This window comes from Halyomorpha halys, unplaced genomic scaffold (genome assembly GCF_000696795.3).
Source record: "Halyomorpha halys isolate HHAL.00 unplaced genomic scaffold, Hhal_1.1 Scaffold1766.1, whole genome shotgun sequence".
Taxonomy (NCBI): Eukaryota; Metazoa; Arthropoda; class Insecta; order Hemiptera; family Pentatomidae; genus Halyomorpha; species Halyomorpha halys.
The window spans coordinates 97,512-124,782 of NW_027109623.1; the positions used below are offsets into that span (position 1 = coordinate 97,512).

A 27,271-nucleotide genomic window follows, 5' to 3' on the forward strand; every position below is an offset into this window, starting at 1 on the left:
TGTGAAAATTTACTCCTTAAAATGAGCGAGAAGAAACTTGATAATACTTTGTCACATAGTCAAGATTTTGAAGGTGTTGAGGAAGGAATCGTTAGTGAAGGTAATTAGAATATGTCACCTAATAGGAATTCAGTACAGTTGTTTAAACAGAGTGACAGTTTCTAATATTCATGATAAATCAACTGAAACTTGATATTTATTGGTTCACAATGGTTTATTTTTTAATTTCTTGTTATTTTTCTACTTTTGTAGTGCTTAGAAATATATTTTATTTGGAGCGGTGTTTTTTTAAATTTTATTTATTACTTTAGAAGCAGGTTGATAAATTAAGATTACTTTCTCTCAATTTGATTTTTATATTTTAAAATCAAATCAATATTATGCACTCTGTTATCTTGAATATTTTTTAGTTGCCGATAACATGTTATCTGATATGGAATAATATTAATTTATTTTGTATTGGAGTTACAGTATAATATGAACTTACCTAGATTTTGTAAAAATCTACCTACTTTCTTTTTTTGTGTCGTTAATGACACTGACTACATTCAATTTGTCATCTTCTATATAACTGTCTAATTCGATGTCATTTTGTAGAAAATATTCATAAAATTGTTGATTCAGAGAAAGTTTGTCCCTATTGAATTTTCTTTTCTTAACTTACTAGCTGAGCTGTGTGTTTTTATCAGATTTTAATAAACCAAGGGATCGCAGGGTCAGAGACAGCTAGCAATCGGCTTCTAAAACTTAAGAAATGTACTTACTTTCTTCAACTGTTTAGCATAGTCCAACACAAAATCATAGGGACTAGCACCAGAGGTGGAGAGAGGGAAGGCACTTTGCTTCCCCTCTCTTCTCCAAATTTTATATAAATTCTGACATCAATATTTCATAATTGTTTGCTTAAAAATAATCCATAAAAATGTTGAATAAATACTACAACTAATGAATTATGGAACTTAATAAAAGAAAATTTTCCTATTAGTGAATTAATTTAAGCTTTTGTTAATTGTATTCCACAATTTTACTTCTGTATGTTATATATATAATACAACCCTAATTACACTAAGTTCGGCCTTTATCCTGTTCCCTTAATATTTTCCCAGTTTCTGGCACCTATCCACAAAAGAAAAGAAATGTTAAAAACAATGTTATAATAGTTTAATATGATTTGAATCCATTTGCTGAACTCAATAAATATATGGAATAGCAATACTTACAGTTGATTATAAAGTTTTTCTAGTTATCTAATATCATACAGCAACTTAGTAGATGAAAATGCTTAAAATGAACTACTCACCTTTACCCTAGAAAAAATTATTTCTTGACTCTCTGAATTTGTATTCTGCTGTTAAGCATAAGCACCTTTGATAGTAATGGTCCGATTTCTATAATTTATATGTTGTTTTATATTAGGGATATTAGTTACTTTTCAAATAACAGGTATAAACTAAAAAAAAACTTATTCTTGCCATTTCTCAGTGATTCTTAAACATGTGTTCTAATAATATTTTGGTTTTCAATTTAACTAAAAATACTGGTAGCATCTGCAACAATTTCAGATGCAACTGCTCACCCTGCGTAAAAAATATGACTTATGACCACATCAAGTTCTTTTGGAATATCAGTTAAATTTTTTTTCTTGATAAGTTCCTATAAATAGAAGATTTGAATGGAAGATCTTAAACATATAATCTAAGATAATGTTTGAACAAGTGAACTACATTCACCCTGTTTGGTAACATTGTATTTCTGTTGGAAATGTTGGGTTGTAATAATTAGTTGTCACTATTTTATATGTTTGTTTTCTGATAGCCATTCAGACCGTCTCCATCTTGATCAATAATAACACCTTACAATCAACGATCAGTATATGGTTGAAAAAAATATGTATACATATATTTTTTTTTTTCACAAACTTAAGAGTTTTAAGATGCTCAATTTGGAATAGTTAACATTTTTTTTATTGGGCAATATACCTGAATAGTAAAAGGATAGTGGTTTATAAATTTGAGATTTAACCATTTGAAAAAAAAATATATTGTAAACATTTGCCAAAAAAGTCATTTTTGCATTTATGTAGGGAAAACATAAAATTTCTTCATTGTTCTGAATTGTTTTTGCACCATATTTTACCAATCTGGCCCAAAATTGCAGGTTTAAAGGCTATTGAAGATAGCTAAAATGTTAACAAAACTCACAAATGTTTCCTCAAAGTAATAAAAATTTCATTTTTAATGGCTATCTGGTGTTTAAATCATTGTAAAATTAATTAGAAAACAATGTAGCTTTAGAGTAATTTAAAATGATCATCTAAAAACTAATGAATTTACAAATGACTCTATCTTCAATATCTAATCCAACCTATGCTGCTTGGGAGAAAGGGTGTCATAGTAGTAAATAATTGACTGAACAATAATTTATTAAATATGCAGATAAATATATTGTTATAAAATTCTCAAAATATTTTTCTGGTTCAATGCCATTACATTTAAATTAGTTTAGAATCAATAATTTAAAAATGGGAAAATAAACACCTCTCAAGAACAAATATTAACTTAATCCACTTATTTCATATTAAAACCTTTTCAAGTCTAAAAAGTAAGTTGCTCTAATACTAATATTGTATTTTGAACATAAGTGCTTGGTAAACATTACTAAACCAGACCATGATGTATACCTAAGCAGCAGGAACCTGGTACTATGGAACAATGAAGTTTATTAAAGTCTTTCAAGATTTTTCAGCCTTTTGTTCTGTTTTTTTTTTTTACAAAGATAGAGAAAAACACAAATTTAAAACATCCTAGATAAAAAAATTATAAGTCTAGATATTTTTATATTTAAGCATTATAGGTATTTAGGTGAGAGAATCTTTAATATTAATGAAAGTTGTATCCGTAATGAGGTCTTTTATCAGCCAGAATGATGAAACATCCTCTTCAACCACAGGAAAGAACATGACAGAATTTACTTTCACACTAGATCTTGCATGGCAGCTGAGAGCAAATGTAGCATCAGTGAAACCACTGTCTCGTTAAATCCTTTTTATATGGTGACAATTTACCACCATGGCAGCCATTGTTCCAGTCCCTAAAATAGTGAAAACTGTATTATAGTTGCTGTCTCAACATGTGATATTGTCATTATAATAAATGCATACTATTATTACTAGGTCAGAAAAGAAAATATTTTTAAAAAGTAGTATCCACAACTATTATGCACTTAAATTTGAATTACTTATTCCTACACAGTAAATGAAACAATTGTAACATTCGGGAGAATGAATAAAAATATTTACCATGATTTCTGGATGATGTCATATGATGACACCTACTATGATGTCGTTTGCCTTATATGATAAAATAATGTAGAGGGTTAAACGACATCTTGAGCTTTGTTGTATGTCAATCTTCATATTCTCTCACTTGAAGTGTTATGCTAGAGCCAACAACATCCATAAGATTACAGTCATATGGCTTTTGGTAGGCAATCCTTTAAATTGTTTACACTTGTGATGAACAATTAAAGTCTGAATTATTGTTTCAATTAACTTTCAAGTCTTTAGAACAAGTTACATCAAGTGTCAAAGTTGCATAATTTGTTTTTATTTATTTTTGAAATGCCTAAAAGATTGAAAATAGCCTGGTGACAGAAACATTAGTGAGATTTTCAATTCTTAATATTTTTTTCCCTCTAAATAAAAAGGTCCAATACGATTTTAATAACTCTAAAAATATTTAATTTTCAACCCTTAACGTACCATTAATATTTTTTCATCAAGAAACAATCCATTTTCTCAAAGTGAAAAGAAATGTGCTTAAATAAATACTTTCACCCCTATAACATATCACTAACATTTGGTTTAACTAGTATTGGTAATATATTTTGAATAAATAAATTTTTCAACACTTTGAATTTTAGGAAACATAATGTCTGTTTTATTTTGATCTATAGGTATTTTAGATTTAGCAGATTCATTGACAGATGCTGGTAAATATTGCTATGCAGGCTTGTGTGCTGTAACTCTTCATAAACTATATAATAATGATTGGGATAAGCCATTTTGCGATAAATGCATAAAATGCATTGTGAAACATCTTCAGTTACCTAAACAGGTAGTTCTAAATATTCACATATTAGTGTGTTATTATTAGCTTTCCTTAGAAGAATTTTACTTTGTAACCCTTAATTTTTCATATCATGTGATAAATAAACAACAGCCTTTAATATTATAATCCTAACTTCAACAACAGTAACAAATACCAGTGCTGGAAAGAACGATTTCATTTAATTCTGCTAAAGAAGTAAACAAAAAAATATAAAATACTAAGTGATGCACTAATTTTGTCCATGAATGTATATGGTTGAGACTTGAAGCTGTTGAGTGTAACTTTTTTTAATTTAATTTGTTTATATTTTTATGAATAAAGGAAAATGAAGCATGAGCTTATTTAATTATATATATTTAATGGTAAAATAATTATATGAAATATATTATTGTTTTAAATTTATTTACTGTATGTTTTTGAAACAAGCAGGTCCAAAATAAAATACTTACTTAAGGGAAGTAGATTATACTTTTAATATTCTATTATAAAAATTAAATACTTGTTTATAAAACAAGCTCCATTGGGAGTAGTTCTTTCAAATTTAAAACTACAGGTTTTAAATAGGTCTGACCTCCATTGAAAAAGCAGTACTGATAATTATATAAGTAGAAATTTTTAATTTCCTACCATTGAAGCTGGTTTTATGAACTAGTACCAAAGAAACTATTAACTTATGTTGTAACTTTCATAAGTTAAAAGTAATTCTTATCATAAAATGTATATCCTTTAGCATTAATTGGTACTGATTTATTTATTTATGGTTAGTTTGGTTTCAGTTAACAATATAATGTAAGGATGATACACCTACATCCTCTATCAGAACCAGAGTTTTAGAGGTGAATCCTTACAGATTTGCTGTACAATACATGCATACATAATTTTTCAGTTTGCCCGAAAACAATAATAGCAACCTACTCAGCCATTTGTATGAGACATCTGGATATCATTCAAACTTGTCTGGCTCTCTGATATTACTAACAACCTCTACAGAGTACTATTGTAAAAAATAGTAAATGAATATCATCAAGGAAAATCTCAACACATCATATTCACTCTCAGAAATGATACTTGTGCATTTCCTTCAGTTTATTCAATGTCTATCCTTCACAATGAACCCATTCAACAGACCAATAAAGTTCATAACTAATTTTCAACAGAAAGCAGCCTACATGGGGAACAGAAATTCCATGGCCTAAATCATTGGTTCCCTACCCACAGAAGTCCAGTGGCCCACTAAGCCAGAAATTACCTTATCGAGGGGGAGATTTTGTCCCCTTCCCCTTCAAAAATAGGAAATGAAACCACTCCTATTATAGAGGTATCCTTATTATAGCCAGGTTAAAAAAAGCAATTGGAAGAAGTATACCCATATTTGTAACAAAACAAATGCTTTATTAAAAAACAAAACAAATATTTTTCATTATTTCATAAATTCATTCTATGGTTGATCATTGATTAAAAAGTTTCTCTTAAGTACATTCATAAGAAAATTTGCTATACACTGGCTGTTAAAATTATTTTTCATTGTATAATAAAAATAATTATTTTATCTTTTTGAAAATAAAATATTACTTATAATATTTGGGCTGAAAGAGGATGAGTTAACCAGAAAGGTACACAATGCTGAACTAGGGAACACGGGAAGTATATACTCTAAAAGTAATTCAGGTTATAATATTGTGGTGAATAAGATGGTCCTGTAAGCTTAAAGGGCTTAGTAACAAACAGATCCCTAAACTATTAATGAGCACTGAGCTGAAGGGCTGACATCTGAGGGTTAGATTGAAGCATAGGTAAAATGAAGACTTATCTGATAGGTTTGGGTTTGGTTGAGTGTCACTGGAAGGATGTATGTAGAGAGCGATTGGTGGTATCGGCATCGAACCTGTGGGTTCGTTAGGCCTTTATTATTATTAACTTTATTTAAACAGCTGTAGTCAACAAAAATACTCAGCTCTTCTCATTCAATGGACATTCCTTTAAAAGTTTCTTTTATTGGGCAAATATTTTACTTGTGCTGCAGGACTTTCCCACAGCTCACTGGCTAGGCTATCGCGGCTCACATGTTGGTGACTACTGGCCTTAATTAAGGATTAAGACTGTACTCTATTCTTCATAAGCAATTGACACCGAAAATCAGATGACTGGATATGTATAGTTACCTATTAAAACCTTTATGGACCTATGAATTACAATTTTTTTTAACAGAAAAAAAGAATCACATCCTTTAAATTCAGAATTTTCTTTCAAAAACATACTTACTTTGGTTTATCAGAAGCTAAACATTACGCACATATTTACATATAACTACTATTCTAGACAATACTTAATAAAATAGAATTCAAAGCTATTATAACAAAATCATATGAAATATGGTGACAATGAACATTCCTTAGCTTATCTGAAAAAGGCTGAAAAGGAGAGCGAAGTACTCCCCTTGTGCCTAATCTGCCTATTGTTATGTTATATTTTTGTCATATCTACTTATTGGCTAATTGTAGTTGATATACCATAATATAAGTGACAGGTGTGCATAAAAAAACAAAATAGTGAGGATTCATATTTGTATTATAATAATACTATAATAATTATTATTTATCTTTCTAATTTATCAAACTGCTTATAATATTTATTTCAGGTTATGCCAATCATGGAACTTCTTGTCACTGGAGAGATGGAAAACTCTTTGGAATCTTTTCTTAATGTTTTAAAATCTGAAACAGTTTTAGAAAATAATCTTAATATTCTTCTACAAGACCTGATTGCCATTGCTGTTCAAGAAGGTAGAATATTGATTAAACATGCTTTAATATGTCTTATTATAACCAGCTTTAATTTGTCTCTTCTTTTTCTAAATGCTCCGCCCTCTCTCTTTAGGATTGACCATTGGTAAGGGCTCTTTACTTCAGAAACCACACAAGTTAACATGCATGCGATGTCTGCAATCTGCATGTTTATTTTACTTTTCTAATTCTATATTTTTTAATTATTCCAGTATAGTTGTTGAGTTTCCTGCATTATTGTTTTTTGTTTTTATTTTAGTATTCCTGTTTGTTATTCATAGAATCTCATTAATAGATAAAGACACAGTATTTAGCACTCATACTAACACATTTTAATTATTTATATACAGTGTGATAGTTGTATATTTGTTTTATTGATTTTATTAGTTAGATGTTCAAATTTTGTAATACAATTTTATAACAGGTGAATATGATGCTCGGTGGCGAGTTCTTATCAGGCACCTATCAGAACTTTTTGGAGCCCCATTTGAGGAAATGGAATTGTATGAAATTACTGTAGTTCACTGCCTTACCAATGATGAGCATGTACCTTCAGAGTGAGTTTTTATTATATTGATAACCATATTGCTTTTAATTTTGATTAGTACATAATCTAGCTTCTAACTGCTTAATCAATGTCATTAAGTTGATTTTTTTCATGATTTGAATAAATATTATTACAATACTGATAAATAATAGTTTATTCATTATCTTTTGTTTATTATTTATTGTCAAAATTATTTATCGTTTCCTTCTTTAATAATCTGAGATTATAATATTATAAGTGGGTATAATTAACATGCATGAAATGTTTGCATTTTGCATGTTTATTTTATGTTTATAATTCCATTTTTTTGTTTTACTGTTGAAGTATAAATTGATTAAAGGTTTTGAGTTTTATGGATTAATGTGTTTTATTCAAATTGTAGTTTATTTTTATAGTGTCATTAATAGATACAAGCTTATATTTTGTATTCATCCTAACACAATTTAATTTTTTATATATGGTGTGATTATTACTTATTTCACTCTTATTTATTTTATTATTATTATTTCATTTATTTAATTCCTTACTTAGCAGTTCAATGTTCAATTTTATAAAAGGTGAATATAATACTCTGTCGCTCATCACATCTTATGAATGATGTGATAAGCTCCCAGCTTTTATTTTAGATTTGGTATGAATATTATGCTACATCGATTTCAAGAATTAAGAAGGTCTAGAGATTTGCTAAAGTGACTATTACCATTAAGTAATATATGATCAAATTTACTTATTTTTAAAATACTTTTGCTATTTACTTTCCCAAGTCCGAAATTCTTAATATCAATGCTTAATAATATTCACACTTACGTTAATATAGCTGCTTTGTTAGAAATTGACAGACCATGTATTGATTGGAATTAGGAGCCATATCCAATAATGTTTCCTTTGTGCCTACACATTTCATTTTTTTTCGAAATGATTAAATTTGTATATATTCTGTATTATTTTAATCATGCTGTTTGATTATGTAATGAAACAACTAAAGTTATCTATTAGTGACAATGTATTATTAAGTATATGGTTTAATTATTAGAGGTTATTATTATTACTATTTTTGCTGTAGAGAAGAAAAGAAAAAGTCTCGTAATCGTGAAAGGCTTGTAAAGGCCAAAAGATATGCTCTCATTGGGTTAGCGACTCTTGGTGGTGGAGCCCTTATTGGTATGATTACATTTTTTTTATATTTTAGCCCAGAATAGAATAGACTTAAGAATATCCTATCCTATATTCTTCACAGCAATTCTCTTCTTTGACCTTTTATGTTTTACATAACTTTAATTTAAATATTTTGTACTACATCTTTTCTATTTCACAGTTTTGTTCCCCTTTGAAAATTATGAAAAATGTATTTCATACCCAAAAAGGTTTAACTGTGCATTACACTCCAAAGTTTATAGGGTATACTGATGATTTGGAACTGTTAGGTGAGGGTGTGAAAACCAATTAATTAAATGCAACAATATTGATGAAAGCCCATAAAGAATTAGATATACCATTAAATTTGGATAAAGTAAAATATATTTTGGTTTGTAGAAATGGTGATGACTTCAGTGATATATATGTAGCAAGGAATATATCTCTGTCTCATTTCAATAAAGTAACATCTCAAAAAGTTTTAGTTTTGATATTTGCATGTAGTCTTAGCTATAAGGAGAAATTCCATGCAGTTCTACAATGTAATATTTATTAAAAATGTCAAAAAATTATTTCGAGATGTTACAATATTTAACTACATTGATTTTGCCCATATTCCTTAGAATACATGCACATCTAAAATTATATTTTTTGAGATGCAACACTTTTGGACAAGGATAGTAATATTTGAATATGTAGAGAAATTTACATATATAGGATAGGATCTAAGGCAAGTAAAGGAAACACAACTTTTGAGCAACTAAGGGAACATAATGCATGTTAAATTTTTAAGCCTATTATCTGTCCAGTTCATTAAGGGTTCATGAATCCTCTGGAGGACATAGAAGACTTCACATTGTGACATCGTAGAACATGTGCACTGTTAATTTCTTTGAAGTTATTACATCATGGTGTTTGAAATGGGTTTAATAATGAACAAATCCCTAATTAAAATTATTTAGCATGGAACTAACAGTTATTTGTTTGAGGGGTAGACCAAGATGATTGGTGGTATTAGCTTTAAACCTATCGTTTCATTAATTCTTTTATTTGATTTATTTATAAATAATATAATGTTAATGATATTGTTATCTTATTAATTTCTGGTTATGCTATTTTTATAGCTTTATATTATATTATGCTTGTTATCCTGTTTTGGATTTAGTCCTGGTGAAGGCCTGAAATTTAGCAGATACATCGGAACTCAATACAAATAAGTTTTGGTCATTTATGTCCTTGATTCTACTGATTACCCTCCTGGCCATCTTCTCCTTGTATAAAAATTTACTATAGTCAATTAAAAACTCATAAATATTAATGATAGTATGAATAATATTTATATTAGTGGAACCATCAAAACTCATTGCTATAAAATGATCCTAAAATTGCTCCTGACAAAAATTTTCTCAATTTCATTATGATATATTGTTATATATGTTTTAATATATTGACTTCATTGCCTTAAAACTTATTATTTCATTTCATTTTTAAATTAGATATTAAATTAAGGTAGCTCAGTATGTAAGGTGCTGGAATCTGAACTCGCAGGTCTGGGTTTGAGTCTGGCTGTGATAGACAGTTTATTTTCTGTTAGCTGCTGATTATTAATTGTTGTGATCCTTTTCTGGTAGGTGTCACTGGCGGACTTGCAGCGCCAGCGATATCGACTGGCCTTGTCTCGCTGATGGGAGGTTCGGCAATATTAGCTTCATTAGGTTATGGAGCTGGTGCAGCCATGGTAGGCACCCTGTTCGGTGCTGCTGGTGCAGGTCTTGCTGGTACGTAATATTTTAATATATTTTCTTTCACTGTCGTAAATGGCTAAAGGTTAATGCAATCTAGTTATTATTGTTATAGTAATTGTTATTATTTGGATAATAATAACAATTACTATAATTCAAATACTATAATTCATACCTATAACATGATTTACTTTTTTGATCTAATATTTTATGTGTTGTGTATCTCATTGTGAGAACAGAATTAATAATAGTTTCGATCTGCTGATGGACATAAAAGACCTTTACACACCATTAGTATCAGTATAAAAGTTATTCCAGTCATGCCTAGCTCTGTCATAACAGATTTTACAGGGATAAGCTATTATATTCAAATCCAAAAATCATAGGCTTGCCCAGAAGAAAAATGTACATTGTGAAGAGCGTTATGACAAGCAAGTAATAAGGAAAGGTTCGACTTTAAGTATGGCACTTAAAAAATAATCATTTTTTTTTTAACTGATTCGGAATAATTTTCATATGATTTCAATTTGTCACTATGTCCAGTTCTTTACTAAAGATTTTTCGAACAATATTTGCATTGGTTAAGGTTAAGGTCATCAAGGTTTTTGTTCAAAGGATTTTTCATACTATATTTTGGAAAATGAGCTGAAGTAAACTAATAAACAATTTTCTACAGATATAGTCTCTTCAGATTACAATTTTTTATAGTTCATATAATAAAATGTTTTGAGCAAAAATTTTATTTTCTAATGTTTAATTATTATGTCAAAGAATAGATTTCTTAAAGGAAATCTGATTTTTTTTTTCTGGTAAGCCAGAACTATAATTTTTAACATTATTTTTATTTCTTCCCTTCCTAGCCTTTCAGCAATTATGAATATTGGTACGATAAGCATACCATACAGAGTTTGCATATATCTTCTGTAAACACATTAACTTCTTCTTTTGGTCAGTCCGATAGCTTCTCAGGGGCAGGTCCTCTTATTCCGAGGTTGAAAAGTGCTTGTCCTACTGCATTTTTCCACCCACATTACCAATATATTGTGTAGTTTTGTCCAGTCATTAGCTAAGAGGACTTGTCCTCCATGAATTAATATTTTTCAACAGAGAATTCTTTGATCAACATAAAAAATACTTACTATAATACATAAAAAAAAATTGGATTTTGAGAACCAAATAAAATTTACCTCCCGAAAGATAGAAAATCACTTTCTTAACAATGACAGAGTAGTTTTGGTATGTTGTACTCTTGCTTCTTAAAAATTTATGTTACTTATTTAATTTAAAAAAAGTAAATATACTTTTAAAAATATATAATAAAAGTCAAATCCATTTTTTCTTTTTAGTGAGATACTGTATATAATATTTGTTGAGGCAAGTGGCTTTTCATGAATGAAGAAAATATACATACCTCTTCTCCGAGTAAAAAAATTACCACTGGTTTAGATACAAAAATATACGGAGGACCTGAAAATAAAAACCCCCCAAAGGACCGAAATAATGTCATCCAAATGGTGAAGGTCTGGTGGAAATTGGGTGGATGCGGGTCTCTCCTAAGATAGTATCCCAAAGTTGAGCTGCATGAATAAAGCAGTGAGCCGGTGGGTGAATGCACCAGAAACCAATACAGATCTGGTGTACAATAGACTGACTGATGATCTTATCAGCCTGTGTCCAGGCCTTAATCCTACTGTGCTTGGTATTGTCTATATATATATATATCGATGCCTCATAATACCGATGTATATATACACTATAACAAATTTCTGAAATGTCCATAATTTATGTAAAAAGAGTTCTTAATAAATTTTTTATTATAAAAGGCATAATAACTTATAGTTAAAAAAGTAAAAAATAACTCATAGTTAACAAAAATAAAAAAAACCATTGGAAAGTAACGATGGAGCGAAAAAGAATTAAATTAAAAATAAACCAAACTTTGGGCTTTAGCAATATTTTAGTTTATTTTTTTTTTTTTTTTTTTTATAAATTTTGATTTTGTATCCATAAAATTTACTGTAATTTGTGATTGACCAATAATGTAAAGAAATTTCTTCCACAAATATTATTATGTTTAAGGCTACAAGATGAACAAGCGGGTTGGCGAAATTGAAGAATTCGGCTTTGGGCAATTGCAAACTCAAGGCATTGGCAGTGATAATATTGCCTCTGTGACTACCCCACAGCTTGACATTACCATCGCTCTTTCTGGATGGATCAAAGATGAGAGGTATGCTATTGTTATTTGAGATTGAGGTGGATGTGAGTGTTTTGGTAAAGGCCCCAACTAACCAAGATGATTGTTGTTTGGTAAAAAAAGTCTTAAACTTGTGTTCAATCATTTACATCTAAAACACTCCTCCTTGCCTTACTTCTTACCATGAATATATAATAGTATTTGTGATATCAACTTTATTCAGTTTTGTACAACTTTTCTATACTTGTAATTTCATATTTATGTACTTAATTTTATAAATAGTTCTGCCATATTCTTTTCTAATTCCACTAATTTTATTCTTACATCTTCACTATGTTTAATTACTTTCTTGTTATATTTTCTTAGTCCTGAAGAAGGTCTATAACGTAGACCAATGAATGTTGGCATACATAAAACAGTAAACAATTATTTATTGTATGTTTTATGACTAACTGTACCTACTGTCATTATATCCAGAATTTCATGAACAGCCAACTATGTCTATATAATTGAAAACAAAAACTAATATAATTATTATTAATATATTCGTGATCCAATACTTTTACATAGAGAAATTATTTTATTATTTCATTTAATTCTGGATTTGTTTAAATATTCTACTGCAAGTACCAACAAATGAAAGTGCCTTAAAAATTTTAAAGAATGTCAGAATACCATATCTAAGTAATGCACTAATTAAAACTCTAAAAATAAATTCACTTTCCAGGTATTAATTTTATCAACTAGGCATTGTTTTGATTCGTTTCAGTGAGGAAGATTTTACCAGACCTTGGAAATCCCTATATTCTTCTCGTGAGCAGTATTACTTGCGGTATGAATCGGAGTATCTGCTCGAACTTGGAAAAGCGATAGAATATGTAGCTTCTATTGCTATCTCAATGGCCACTCAAGAAGCTTTGAAATATACCATACTGTCAGGTACAATTTACATTGGCGTTTTTGAATATTATTCGCATTAAATCTTTAATATGGTCTTCTTACAGACATTCTTGTGAGTGCTCTAGTAGCTTAGAGAGGGTTATCGAGCCTATTCTAGCTCAATATCCAATCTTATTGGAACAAATTGAATCAGTCATTTGAAAAAACCTTATCTTATGATTTGCCATCCTAATTCTGTTAGTTACAAGTCTTATTCATTTTACATAAAACTCAACAAGTAATGGAACCCAAAATGCATTCATTAGAACAAAAAAATGTTGAATTGAAAAAAATGAAGTTACAAGAATGTCTTATTTAGTTTTTTTTAATTTAAAAACTCTAACCCAAAATTTGCCATTTTGGAGATGAATAGTTTCTCAAATGACTGATTCAATTATGGCAGTACCCTTTTCCACCAACATAGATTCAAACCAAACACTCAGCTTCAATGAAAAACTCATATATCTTTTTCCAGAATTACACAGCAGACACTCCATGGAACAAATCTCTAGCCATTTATTTCTAACATCTTGGAAAATCTCTTGCTTTATTGATTTATACGAGTTGGGATTATCAGTCTTTTTCCCAGTTGAATTGTTTATTTTAGAAAGGGGATAATTCCAAAATTATAGATTATTATTTTCTGGCAAAATCGATTTTCAGATGGTAGATCTACATAGAAGTCACAGAAAGGGGGAAAATATATTGTTGGAAGTTGATGAAAGCCTATAAGAAATTTATCATTATTTTTAGAAAGATAAAAAGTACTGGATTTGTGCCATTTCCTGGTCCAACCTTTGGACTTAATTGAAGTGAACTTTTTAACACTACAGACATGTAACTATACATGTCATCTGGGAGTTGCTAAAGGAAGAATCAGGAGTGTGGCCTGAATACCTTCCACTTCTGCTCTCCTCTTGGATTAATGATAGCCATCTGTCTGTGTTATGATTTTCTTCCTGTCAAGAAGTATTGAATCAAAATGTTTGAATCATCTCTGAGATACCATGCTTCTTCTTTTTAAAGAACCTATTAAATATAACATTTTTTAATACTAAATATAGCTGAGATCAGTGCACAAGTAATATTTTTAGGAAATGGAAACAATGAACCAAATTTATTTCTCCTGAATCTTATGGGTTCCAATCTACTTTTAAAAATAACAGATGTTTAAAAAAAAAACACATTTAAATACATATCTGAAAGATTAATGTAATTTTGATTTCAAGATTTTTTGAGCTGACCTGTAATAACAGGCCAAGATAATTTTTTGTTATTAATATCAGGAAATATAAATTACCTGCTTTGGGAATCTATTCATTCTTTTTATACGTTTTATGTATTATTTATACTGTTTATCATATTTTTTTTGTCCGAAACATCTGATCTTTATATATTCAAAAAAAATGTAGGGAAAAAATAAGTACAATGTTTTCATAGTTCATTTTCTCAGTTATTTATCTAATTTACAAAAAGAAAACTTTTGTTTAGTATAATAAATAAATTGATTATCAACTTTATGCTACTATATTTAATTTCTATTCTCCAATTATCATGTGTTGCCGAATTGATGTTAGAAAAGTAATTAGTTCAAAATTTTTAATAGCTCTCAGAAAGGAAGGTTATATGAAGAGTTGAAAAAATTTGAATTAGAATTTTAAAAATTTTATAATAGAATATTCTTGTATTTTTTTTATTATAAAAGTATTCAAATAAATTTTAGTGTTAGTATTTAGTTCCTTCTGGTCACTCAAAACCTATTTTGGCACTTATTCCTTTTCCAAAATAAACAATTCCATTGTTATTTATACATATGGTTGGCTGATGATTCTACGGTAGAAAGAAAAGAATAATTATTTGATGACCTTGAGCTGCATGTTCTTTCTTGAAGAGTAGTCTGTAATTTGATCTGCAATCACTCCGATGTGCTGACTATGGCTCCATACTTATTATTATGATATGTTACATTTACTATAGCCCACAACCACTCTGTCTTTCTTTATGTCTTTAATGGAATTTTTATTTATTTATTTCTAGTGAATGGATATTTCCTCTTAATCAATAAATTAACAGTTGACCAATGAAAATGAATTTTACTAAATAAAAGCATACAATATTTCATTAGGAATGTTTCTCCATTAGTTAACCGTAATTATAGCTATTCTTTCTTAATAGAAGGATCATTTGAAGCAATAGGATTGTTCTTCTACCAAGAGATAAATTCATAACTTTATCCTGCCATAAAAAAAAACAAAAAGAAAAACTTACTATCTCTTTAGTAATTATACATTATTTATGTATTTTAAAATAATAAAAATAAATTATAACAAGCATTTATTCTATTTTATCTCTAATAAATTACTATATCATTCAACAATTTTATACAAAGAAAACCATGTTTCTTCTGCAATTAATTTCTTGGTAGATGTTTGTGAATTATTTATTGTTTAAAATATGTTTTAAGGTATCGTAAGCGCTATTGCATGGCCAGCTGGACTTTTAGGATTTGCTTCAGTAATAGATAACCCATGGGGAGTTTGCTGTAGAAGGTCAGCTCAGGTAAGTTGTTAATTATAACAACTATAACTATATGTTATTATTATAATGATAATTAATTATAACAATATTAATGTAAGTTCTATTCAAGACAAAATTATATATATTTTATATTCTAAATGATATGAAAATTATATTTATATGGATATTGTTCCTTCTTTCACAGAATGTTTCTTTTCCTAGTTCTATTTTATGTCCAATGGCTTTGGACTTTAGCCAATACAACTGACAGGCTTAACTAGTCTCATTCTTCATACCATTACACCCTTTACTTGAGACTGTGATAGCCGAGCATATTGAGCAAGGGTCCCGAAGTGTCAATTCAGAAATTCAGATCGGTGTGGGTTCGATTCCCACCTGTTAATATCCCGGGAGTTAATCTTTATTTCTATTTATTTATTTGGCAGTCCCAAGATATGAATCTTGACATTTCCATACTAGTTAGTGCAAAGCAGTAGCCTATCTACGTGGCAGCGAGGGATTGGCAAAAAGGCCTACTAGTTCCCCTAGTAATAATAGTTAGTAGGACTAATTACCTCACCATCTCAGCCCTTACTTTATCTTATTTGGGGTCTTCATCCCTGGCGAGTTTCCTAATACCTTTTACAATAAAGTTATACTTGTTTCATAGAAACTACAGATTTTGTGTAATTCTTTTTCTTCAACTTAAAAAATAACTGTTCAGTATATTATAACTTTGTAAAATAATTTCTTATTCAATTTTATGTTCTTAACTGCAGGGATTTTTTTAAATTTGTACTGTAGGAATACAATATGTATAATAATAAGTACAAGCTTTATTAACACTTAAATGAACACTTGTACATCATAACAACCAAATAACAAAGCAAGAGGTATCTCCAATAAACTTTAACTTCAGTGTTGCCACTGAAGGCAGGGGGCCGCCACAGTAGATTGTTTAAAAGATATTTTTTTATTAAATTTTTAAAACTGTTGAGGTGAAAAAACTTCCAAGATGAATATAATCTATTCTATATTTTTCATTGTATAACGTTTTATGACAATTGTACCAAAAGGTTGTGCAATGAAAAATAAAAACAATAGATTATATTCATTGGAGGAAGATAATCCGGGTGGTGGTCAATAAAGATTTCAAAATAGTAACAAAAAACTATTTAATGTTTACCAAATATTTGTTACTATTTTGAAACCTGGACTATCTTCCTCCAATCTACTTCATATGGTCAACTATCTTCTTCCAAGGTTATATTCATCTTGGAAGTTTTTTCACCTCAACAATTTTAAAAATTTAACTAATCAAACTTCCTAAAAAGAAAATCCAGATAATTTTATATTTCTCGAGTTGTTTCTTGCACATTTTAAACTTCTTTACTCTAAAATAATTCGGTCACTGACTATGAAAGATATGAAAAAAAAAAAATCCTGATTCCAAAACTTTCGAACAAATAAATAATTCATATTTAAAAAATTATTCAGTAACTATTTAGCGACCATCATTGCTTGAGTTTACAGTTATTTTTTTCAATAAAAGCAATTTAAAAAATTAGGAATGATAATAATAAATTTAAATTCAACTTATTGTTCTATCATGTCAAATTCTATACTTTACAAATAACTCATGATGTTATTCCCTGTAAAAGTACAACATATTTTCTTGTTTCAGAAATAAATCATGCATTCATTTTATTTTAAAATTCTTTTTAAAAAATATATATTATTTCTTAGATTGGTAAACACCTTGCAGAGGTTTTATTGAACCGAGAACATGGGCGTAGACCTGTTACACTGATCGGTTATTCTCTTGGAGCACGAGTGATATATTACTGCCTACGAGTAAGTATCTTTTAGTATTAGTCATGTACTATTAAGAACATGAAAAAAAGTATATACTTATAAATGTGAATTTCTAAACAAGTGTAAAGATTTTATTTTTTGTAATCGTTCGATTTCTAACACTTATTAAGTATATTGTTTTCTTCTTAGTGTTGTTCTCGAGACTCAATACTTTTTATGTGTAAAATTAAAAATTTCAGATTTTTTGAACAATTTTTAATTTTAAAAATCATTTATTATTTTACATTTAAATCATTATTTTTAAGCCATTTCTACAATTTAAAAATTAGCTATTACTCTTTATAATAAGATCTACTATTATTAATTCATGACTAATTTAAATGGTTCATATTACTTTCACTTATCTATATATGGATTATATTGTAAGGGAAAATATTGCAATAATGAATTATTTAGAATTTGAGTTTGACGGAAATACTCATTTTGAGGTCCCCTGAGTCCAAATAACCAAGTCTCACCAAATGGTTTGTGTTTGAACCAGCCAGGCTTATTTATACTTCGGGCATAATAGCAACTTTTTTTGTTAAAACTTTATAGAATCAATTTTTCATATTTTTTCGGTTTTGGCTCTAACCTTTTTGATTAAAAGCAGTGGATTAATGAATAATCAAGAGGTCTTTAATTCTAGGTAGGTTATATCCTCATTAAAATATATAATCTAACTGGGCTCTAATATCGTTTTTGAAAAATCTTCCTCTAAAGTACCTTTAATTTTTTTTAATTTGAACTAAATAACCAGTTCTCATTGTTGGCTGTACTAAATAATGGATGAATACAAAATATTTAAAAAAATGAAGGAATAACCAAAGGAGATAAAAAGAAAAATAGAGACAGACTCTAATTGAAAAAAAAAAAAAACTGCGACCTCCCGATCACTCCCAACTTAGTTAATCTTTTGTTAGACTGTTGTATTATTGATTGTTTCTACCTGAAGAATCCTGAATATGTATTTTCTTAGCAACAGAAAAAATATTTACATTTGATCATGTAATTCAATATTTCTTTCAAAATACTCTCTCTGAGACACAATACACCTGTGCCATCTTCCTTTCCAATCCTTGAAATAATATGTTTTGAGGTCCTTCTGCTACCTCATCATGCTTTGATGGTCTCCAAATTACCCAACTTCAACCTCCAGGAAACAAGAAAAATTCACTTAGTGGAGGATCTAGCATTCCCTTTGAACCAAAATTAATGCAACGTGAGTCACACATGCTTTGAGGTGCCTGATAGCATCAATCTATAAGTTTCCTTCAAAAGTCAGTACAAGAACTAATTTTGGAGGACAATGACATGAGAACTAAAAAAATGCAATCAGCATTGTTTTGATATTTAACCTGAATCCCCTTGACTTCTTTATCCTTGTTTTCATTACCTGCTCTGGAATTTGAGTGCTACATCAGATTCATAAAACCAAAACTCATCTCCTATGTTGCCCATATCGAAAAAGTTACAAGCTTCTTCAGTTCTCAACACATTCTCACATTGTCCCAACCTCCTTGTTATTTGTTCTGGAAACAAAATATTCATAATGATTTTGGCTTAAAAGTTATTTTTGTTTTCATAACCAATCTATTATGAGTCTCCCAAAATACTCTTAAGTGTCTAAAGGAATTACTTATTCAAACTCTGTAGACAAACCTTGTAAATTACTCTATATTCTAATTCAATAATATAATTCAATCTCATATTCTAATTATGAATTCTTTTACTTGTTCTAGGAAATGTCAGAACGAGAAAACTGTCATGGCCTTATTTTAGATGCTTATTTAATTGGTGCTCCCTGCACTGGTCGGAAGAAGAGGTGGGACCAAATTTCCAAAGTTGTTGCAGGAAAGATAGTAAATGCTTATTGCACGTATGTTTAACATATCATTAATTTACGATCTAAGTTTTCAGAATACAATTTATAAATATTTTTGTTTATACCTGTGTATTATTTGACAGAACTGATTGGCTTTTGAGATTCTTATATAGAACTCTGTCGATGCACACCGTTGCTGGTCTGCAACCAATTGAATCCAGTAACCCAAATCTGGTCAATATCGATCTTTCGCATTTAGTTACAGGTTAGTATTATACTGAATGAGAAATATTGTAATAATGATATATTTTAATTATGATAAATTGTAATTGGACAAATTTGTATTCATTTGTATAATTATTTTTAGGCCATGGAGAATACCCTGATAAAATGAATCAGGTACTAAAAGAGCTTGGTATCAGAATTATCGAAAATCAGGGCACTTTACCTACTGTCCAGTCTGACAGTACTCTCACTGTCCCCTCCAATAAAGTTAGTATATCTAGGTTTCCTTACTCTCCCTCTTTTCATTGAACAGGATTGTTATTCCAATATATATTTTTAAATATGTTTATGTCTTATTAAAAATATTTACTGTTAATTATTTATATGATTTATTATGATTCATTAGTGTAGTAAATTTTTTCTTTTATTTTTTTAATTTAATATTCAACACAATAATTTATGAAAAACAAAAAAAATGTTTTATAAGGAATACTTGGCAATTATATGAATTCTTATGTCAAGATGTCTAGCAGCCTTGAATTCCGTGATGATTAGAAATTCTATTAGAATTACAAATGATATTATTATCCTAATTCATTCTGAAATATGAATTTTTCATTTAATCTGAAGCTGACTAAATACAGCATATTTTTTATTTGGTTTTGACTTTGACTTAATAAATTCATGTGAGTGCCTCGAGATTCTTGAATAATGCTTAGATATTTTCTTGCTATATCATTGGACTCCATTGCATTCAATAATTATCACATTCAGTTATTATTCTTAAATTTTATTTTTATATTAAATAATTATTGATTCACAGAAACAAATAATAAAATAAATAAATTGTAAATTTATTTAAATGTAAAAAATGAACATAATACTATTTATTCATATATTATTTTTAAAATATTAAATAATTAATAAATTTACAATTTGTTGTTCACAAAAATTGTATAAAATACTTTATCTAAATGAAATTTGCTAAATCTGTTTTTCATTCATGAAATATGCATATATGAAATGAAGTTTTTTTTCTACTAATCACCTGATTTTAAATTGATATTTATATTTTACTTTTTTTTTTTGCATTTTTTGCAGCCAAATATGAACAAATCCCATTCAGACAGTGTCTTATCCCAGAAGGAAAACTGACATCGAACTTGAATTATAAAGAGAATAGTTCATCTGAATAAGAGAGTAATTTTTTTATTTATTTATTTTGGACCGAATAGTTTAGAGTTACCATCTAGGATAGTTAACGCATTCAAGTATTTCTGGTCCATTAATGATGTGATAGATTTGATATTTTCTTCTCATTTGTAATATAGGATTATTTTCAGAACACATATATTTTAGTATTGAAACAATTATTTATTTATAGGTAATTGCTATTTACAGTGTATAATATTCACAGTGTTTAAACAAGAAATGCTTGAGCAAGTCAAAATTTTAAGCAGATCTTAAAAATATTTTTTTGTAAATTTAAGTAATGCCTTCCAAACGGCACTAAAGTGTATGTTTGATTACTGATAAATTATTTTTGTTTATACTTATGATATTATTTGTATTTAAATTGCTTTGAGAATATTCTTACTATTATATTATTCTTTTGCTTGTCAATACATCATTTAAAAGATTAACTTACTACAATGTTTACACTATGATAAATGTTTATACTATGATGAATGTTTATACTATGATTAACTTACTACAATGTTTTATAAATTATTGATTTAAATATTCTTCTGAGGTTATTTTTTCAGTTCTTCGGGGTGCTTGTCCGATCACTGAGTTCTTAAAAGTGAGTAGTGGTTCTTTGAATTCAGTAAGTTATTCTAATTGACCTTAGCTTCAGTTAACAAAACAGAGAGCACAATTGTAGATATATTAAGTAATATCTGTGACAACAATTTATGTATCTAATGTTACGTTTTATGAAATTTTATGCCCTTAAAAGTCTTCCTTTTTTCTTAAAACAGAAAATTGAATTTAAGAAGTATGCATTCATAATTAAACTTTAATTATTCTAGCTAGGATTTTTTTTTTTAATACTTGGACAAGTACTTAATTTTATGACAGTAAACCATGCTTATAAAATTAAGATATGTAATATTTTTATTTATTTATACATTTTTTTTACCTTGTCCTAAAAATTTTAACTATTCGCATCCACTTTGATACCTACTTTGGTTTTATCCTAAAATAATTTTTTAGATAATTTATTTTTAAAAAATTGACTTTTCATAAGTTTTAACTATTTTCTTAATCCTTAGGCTCTCCTAACACTTTGGAGGAGTTTGGTATAAAAGATGTGTATGTCATTCAAAAAGTCAGCTGTAGACAGTCTCCAATGTTTTCCCCTTCAATTTTTTTTTTTTACCCACAATTTAATAAACACTTATCAGTTGTCATTCTGTGATTGCTCACTGTTAGTTCCCTCTCCTTAATTCTAAGAAATCTCTTGGAAACAAAACCTCCTAATAGATACGTTCTTAGTTCTCATACCAATCTACTGCGAGTTTTCATGTGATTGGCACCATGTAGGATAAAACTAACTACATCTGTCTTCTTCATACTGATATCCTCAGTCTGTACCGAGTCTTAGATATCACCTTGAATTTTCTTCTTTTACTGCCACTTGAGTTCATCAATAATCTACTCGTGAATCTATCGAAAATCATCTTAGGCAGTCATATATGCCTTTCTTATTCTGCTCCAAAGTACTGTCAAAGAAAATTATTGGTTAAATTGCTGTTATTCCACTCTAATAAAACTTGATAGAATGAAAGATACTTATTTAATTAACTTAAAATGAATAACATTTTTCACTTTTTTTCTTTGAGTGCACATAGCTACAATTTTCTGTCATTTGGATGCATTACATAGACTATTTTGTTAAATATATTAATATTTTTATCACATAGTTTTAAAAGATTAATGTATTTATGCACTAATTAATTTTTAAAATAGTGTAGCATTTATATGTAAATTGAATTTACATAGTCCTATAAGGCTCTTTACTTATGATCAATATTTATTGATTTAGGGATAAGATTTGAGTTTTTCATTTTAAATTAGTAATTTATTTATTGTTTTGTTAGTTTACTATGAACTAGGACAGAGTTGGGTATTGGCATAGGTTTTTTTTTAACTTTAAAATCTGCCAATGTTAGGGAAAAAGTGAGAGAGATTAACATATCCGTACTATTCAAAAATTATCTCATAATCACTCACATTGTGAGTCTTATGTGACCAGTCTGACATATATACCCATGGATAAGTTTCTTACCTATTTTAAGGTAACATTAGATGTTTGTCAATCCATGAAAAATATTTACTTCTATTTTTCAACTTACTTCATCAAATATATAACATATTTTTTATCATCTGATTACCATCGGTTTTTGAACTAATTGTTTAATGTTGATTTATTTATACAGTTTTAACTTACTGCAGTCCAGTTCAAAAATGCCTAGTACTTTACTCTTTAACATTTGTAATGCTTTATGATTAAGAAGTCTAAGTCTCAGTCATAAAGTAAACATCAAAGTTTGTCATGGATTGATATAGTTCCATTAAATTTTTTTTGTTGAGGAACATTGATGTTAGTAATTTTAAGGTGCTGGAGTATCTTATGTTCCCCTTTAAGGGATGAAATTATTTTATTGATCAATTCAATATCATCAGTTTTACCAGCCACTGTTCATTGTTTAATTTCCTTAATAGTTTTGCCCCTGTTCCCTAAATATATTATATATGTTAAAATCAAATCCAGAATATTTGTATTGAGAGAATTACAGCTGAAGTAAAAGTTCCACCTAATAATTTCCTTCCTTGTCCATGAACTAAGTGAAGGTTTATTAAATTATTATGTAATTATACTCGGTTCTGTTGTTAACTGCATAAATTATCTTGCTATGGTTTAAAAACCCCACTCTGTAGATATATGTGCACCTCTTTAGATGAGAATTGACTTAGTCATTTAAGGACTAAAGTTATTTAAAAACTGATGCCTTTCTCTCACCCTGTTTTCACTTTCTTCTCTTTTTTTGTTGTTTTTTTTTTTTTTTGTTTTTAATGACTTTCAGTATTATTTTAAGGAGATTTTATTTTCAAAGATACGTACACTAGTGTTTCTTAACTTAGTATGTACCATGGACCAGTAGATAATGACTTTTCATTTTTTTACCTGTATTATATTAATTCGACAGTAATAAAAAATAAAAAATAATTCTTAAAACTAAATTAACTACAATTTGAAAAATGAGAAAATATACATATTTATTAAGTTTTGCAGAAAACCAGTTGAGAAACACTAGTTTATGCTATACCAAATACTTGCTTATATATTAAGGCCTAAGTTAATTTTATTGTTAAATTATAATATTTTTATTGTACCTTCTATAACAGCAAGGCCAAGCACACATTGACATATAGAGGTGTGCAGTATAGGACATGAAGATTATGATAAACATACTACCGAGGTACCACCTGTTTTTCTCCATCAACCACGAATTTAAAGAAAAAATGAAAATTAGTGTTTTTTAATAGAACTTTGATAAAAATGAAGTTTCTGTTGGCTTTATTATAAATGTAAAAAGCCCAAATTTTTGGCAATTAAATTTCTTTTAAAGCCAGACCTCCCCTTTTAAAATTCATTGATTAGGTATAAAGATATAAGCTTTAAAAGATGGTATTCTGTAAAAAAAACTTAACTAGCTTCAAAGTTAATGTTACCTGATGTACTCAGTTCAACAGTTCCAGAAATAATTTCAGGCTTTATTTTGAAGGATTTTAAAATCAGAATAAGAATCTGCCTTTGGATTTCCTCTATCACATTTAGTTTAAGTGAAAGTGAACTGTGAAAGTGAAACCGGAATATTTGAAGTTAAACATGTATAAGAACTGAGATGTGAATGACAGGGAGTAAGTGGAACAGTCGAACTAGGGAGCATCATTACATGAAGCAAAATGGGTCTGTCCGAAATGAATTTTCTCTGAAAATTTCATTTCTCAAAATAAATTGAGGCATATGCAGGTGTCTGAATGTATATTGTTTGTTTGCTGACCGCACTCCCATACATATTAATCTATGGTCAACTAACAACATATATTATATCTACTGTTTCCTTCATTTAATTGTTTCACTGAAACTGTCATGTATTTTACTGCACGCTCCTGTGTTTCAATGTGCGCTTGGCCTAACTGTAAGTAGCTCATGTATTTGTTACTCTGTATTAAAAATTATTTTAACTCATTAATATTTTTAATTGGTTATCATTCTGATGATTTTTTATTAACAATACTTGAAAATATTTATTTAGAAGTATAGTTCTTCACCATATGTTTGTTGAATAAAATATTTTAACAAGAAAAAATCTACATTAATGGTTTTAGTTTATTTTGTATTAAAATGATAAAAGATTTTCGTTGTTTCTTCCATGTATAGAAGTGTTGACTGACTAATATGAAATATTTTTTGTAAAGCATAATTTTAAAATAACATATCTTCTCAGTGCCTCTATGTTTACTTTTTCTATGCATAAAGAAGTCTATTTCAAAAATGGTTTTGTCTCAAAATTTTAGATTTGGTGTAAAAGTAAAAAAACTAGATAATCTTAAATTAATTCAATTAGTAATGTTTTCATGAAAAGATTTTGATATGCAGTATTTAAAAAAAAATAAAAAAAGGAGAAAGGGAAATCAAAACAAAATAAAACAGAGTAGTCAATTTTAAAGAAACAACAATATCAGCTATTTAATTTTTTTTTGACAAAACCACTTCTGAAAAAATGCCTTTATATATACATATACTTGTAAAATAAATTATTCAGTATCCATATTTTAGCAGTTTTAACTGTGATATTATTTTTTAAATGGAAATGTTCTGTAATATATGTGTATTTTATATACTCAAAAGCTTTTTTTTTTTCCTATTTCCTTGAATGGTTTGACTATATTTAAATCAAATAAAAACTGACAATCAACACCATTAAAAAATAATCTTTGTTAGATTCAAATAACATTGTGAATATTGATGTATATAGTTATAGATTTTGTTCACAATTTTATCAAGGAATAAAATTGATTATTGTATACTGCCTGTACTATAACATTCATTCGAAAGAAGAGTGACATTATACAAAATATGGAGTTTTACAGAAGTGTTAGAGGATCACCTACTTGAATTTATTTATCATGTTCCTTAACAGATTTATTTTCTGATAAAACATTGAGTCAAAAATTTCTTCAGACGATATTATTTACCTTCTTTTTTTTTTATCATTTAATCGTGAAATGGGAATATTTTTAGATTTAAAAGCTTAGCTAAAAATAAATTATTATTGGAATAAATATTGAAACTAAAAATCTCATTTTTTTTTCTCATAGAAACATACATGGATGGAAGATTTCCAACCAAAATTTTTATATTTTAGCACTTTTTTTTACAAATTAATGATATAAAGGAAGGTAGAGAGAGGGACAACCGATGACATTTTCATATCATAGTTACATTACCAAAAAAAAACCCTTGTATTAAAATGTCCCTTAATTTTTATAATAAATTGATATTTATAAAATTTAACAAGAGGTGGAACCTTTTTTTATGACCCTCTTTCTGATCATTTTTGACATACATGGGAGTGAGGAGGGGCGTTATATACAGATAACCAACCTATTGTGAACATAGTAGGGGGGTTAAAATTTTGTTTTGTGGGGCCGCCACAATATAAAAGTCAGACCCCGACCCACGCTGTTTCCAAACTAGTGCCACTGTAGTCACAAGGTAGTCAAAGTTAACACTAACTCCCTCCCCCTGTAAACAGCTTTTACACAAGTGGCAGAACCAACAATAATTTTTGGTGGAAGGGGCTCTCTAATGAACAAAAATTAAGTCCCATTAACTGTAATATGTATACGCCTTGACATTGCACTGCCGCAACATATCAACCTTACCAAATATTATGACAATAGGCGGGAAAACATTGTTCCTATATATTTTTCGAAAACTTAAATTGTATCAGCCACAGACCCCAGTAATGAATCCATTCCTGGCTCCAAAAACAAATTTGACCAAAAACTTGAAATTATATCAGGCCCAGGCCCAAAAATAATCCAATCTGGGTCCCAACACTAATCCACCATGGACCCCAAAAGCAAATTTACGGAATTATAATAATGAAATATTTTGTCATAATCTAATATGAATAAAAATATATAAGTTAAATGACTATTTTACTTTATAAGTCTCTTATTCACACTCAAATCATATTTTCAAAACCAAAATTGCTCATCTTTATTTATTTCTTAATTTATAACATGTTCTTATGATGCATATATCTTTATTGAACATGTTAAAAGCCAAACTCCCTTATTAATATAATTTTCTCCAAAC

The 27,271-nt window shown here is 28.4% G+C and overlaps 1 protein-coding gene and 1 long non-coding RNA gene across 7 annotated transcripts in view; one reads left to right on the plus strand and one right to left on the minus strand.

Annotated features, from left to right (window-relative positions):
• LOC106690596 (uncharacterized) overlaps positions 1-1,635 on the minus strand; it is a 26,843-nt gene extending 25,208 nt beyond the window's left edge. The window contains exon 1 of the long non-coding RNA XR_010843550.1: positions 1,301-1,635. This is a non-coding gene — a long non-coding RNA (uncharacterized lncRNA). The remainder of the gene's footprint in view (positions 1-1,300) is intronic.
• The window catches only part of LOC106690592 (transmembrane and coiled-coil domain-containing protein 4), a 27,183-nt gene extending 1,396 nt beyond the window's left edge, over positions 1-25,787 (plus strand). For 2 of the 6 annotated variants that reach the window (XM_024359427.2, XM_067047782.1), the window contains exons 2-15: positions 1-100; positions 3,955-4,115; positions 6,748-6,892; positions 7,317-7,449; positions 8,503-8,600; positions 10,205-10,351; positions 12,395-12,545; positions 13,282-13,451; positions 15,916-16,010; positions 17,715-17,822; positions 19,565-19,701; positions 19,791-19,912; positions 20,015-20,139; positions 20,974-25,787. The exon at positions 1-100 is cut by the window's left edge and continues 1 nt beyond it. In XM_024359427.2, the coding sequence (XP_024215195.1) occupies positions 22-100; positions 3,955-4,115; positions 6,748-6,892; positions 7,317-7,449; positions 8,503-8,600; positions 10,205-10,351; positions 12,395-12,545; positions 13,282-13,451; positions 15,916-16,010; positions 17,715-17,822; positions 19,565-19,701; positions 19,791-19,912; positions 20,015-20,139; positions 20,974-21,027 (1,725 nt within the window). In that variant the 5' untranslated portion in view covers positions 1-21 and the 3' untranslated portion in view covers positions 21,028-25,787. The remainder of the gene's footprint in view (positions 101-3,954; positions 4,116-6,747; positions 6,893-7,316; positions 7,450-8,502; positions 8,601-10,204; positions 10,352-12,394; positions 12,546-13,281; positions 13,452-15,915; positions 16,011-17,714; positions 17,823-19,564; positions 19,702-19,790; positions 19,913-20,014; positions 20,140-20,973) is intronic. The other 4 variants (XR_010843547.1, XR_010843546.1, XM_067047783.1 and 1 more) reach the window with 4 other exon arrangements.
• Positions 25,788-27,271: the final 1,484 nt, after the last annotated feature.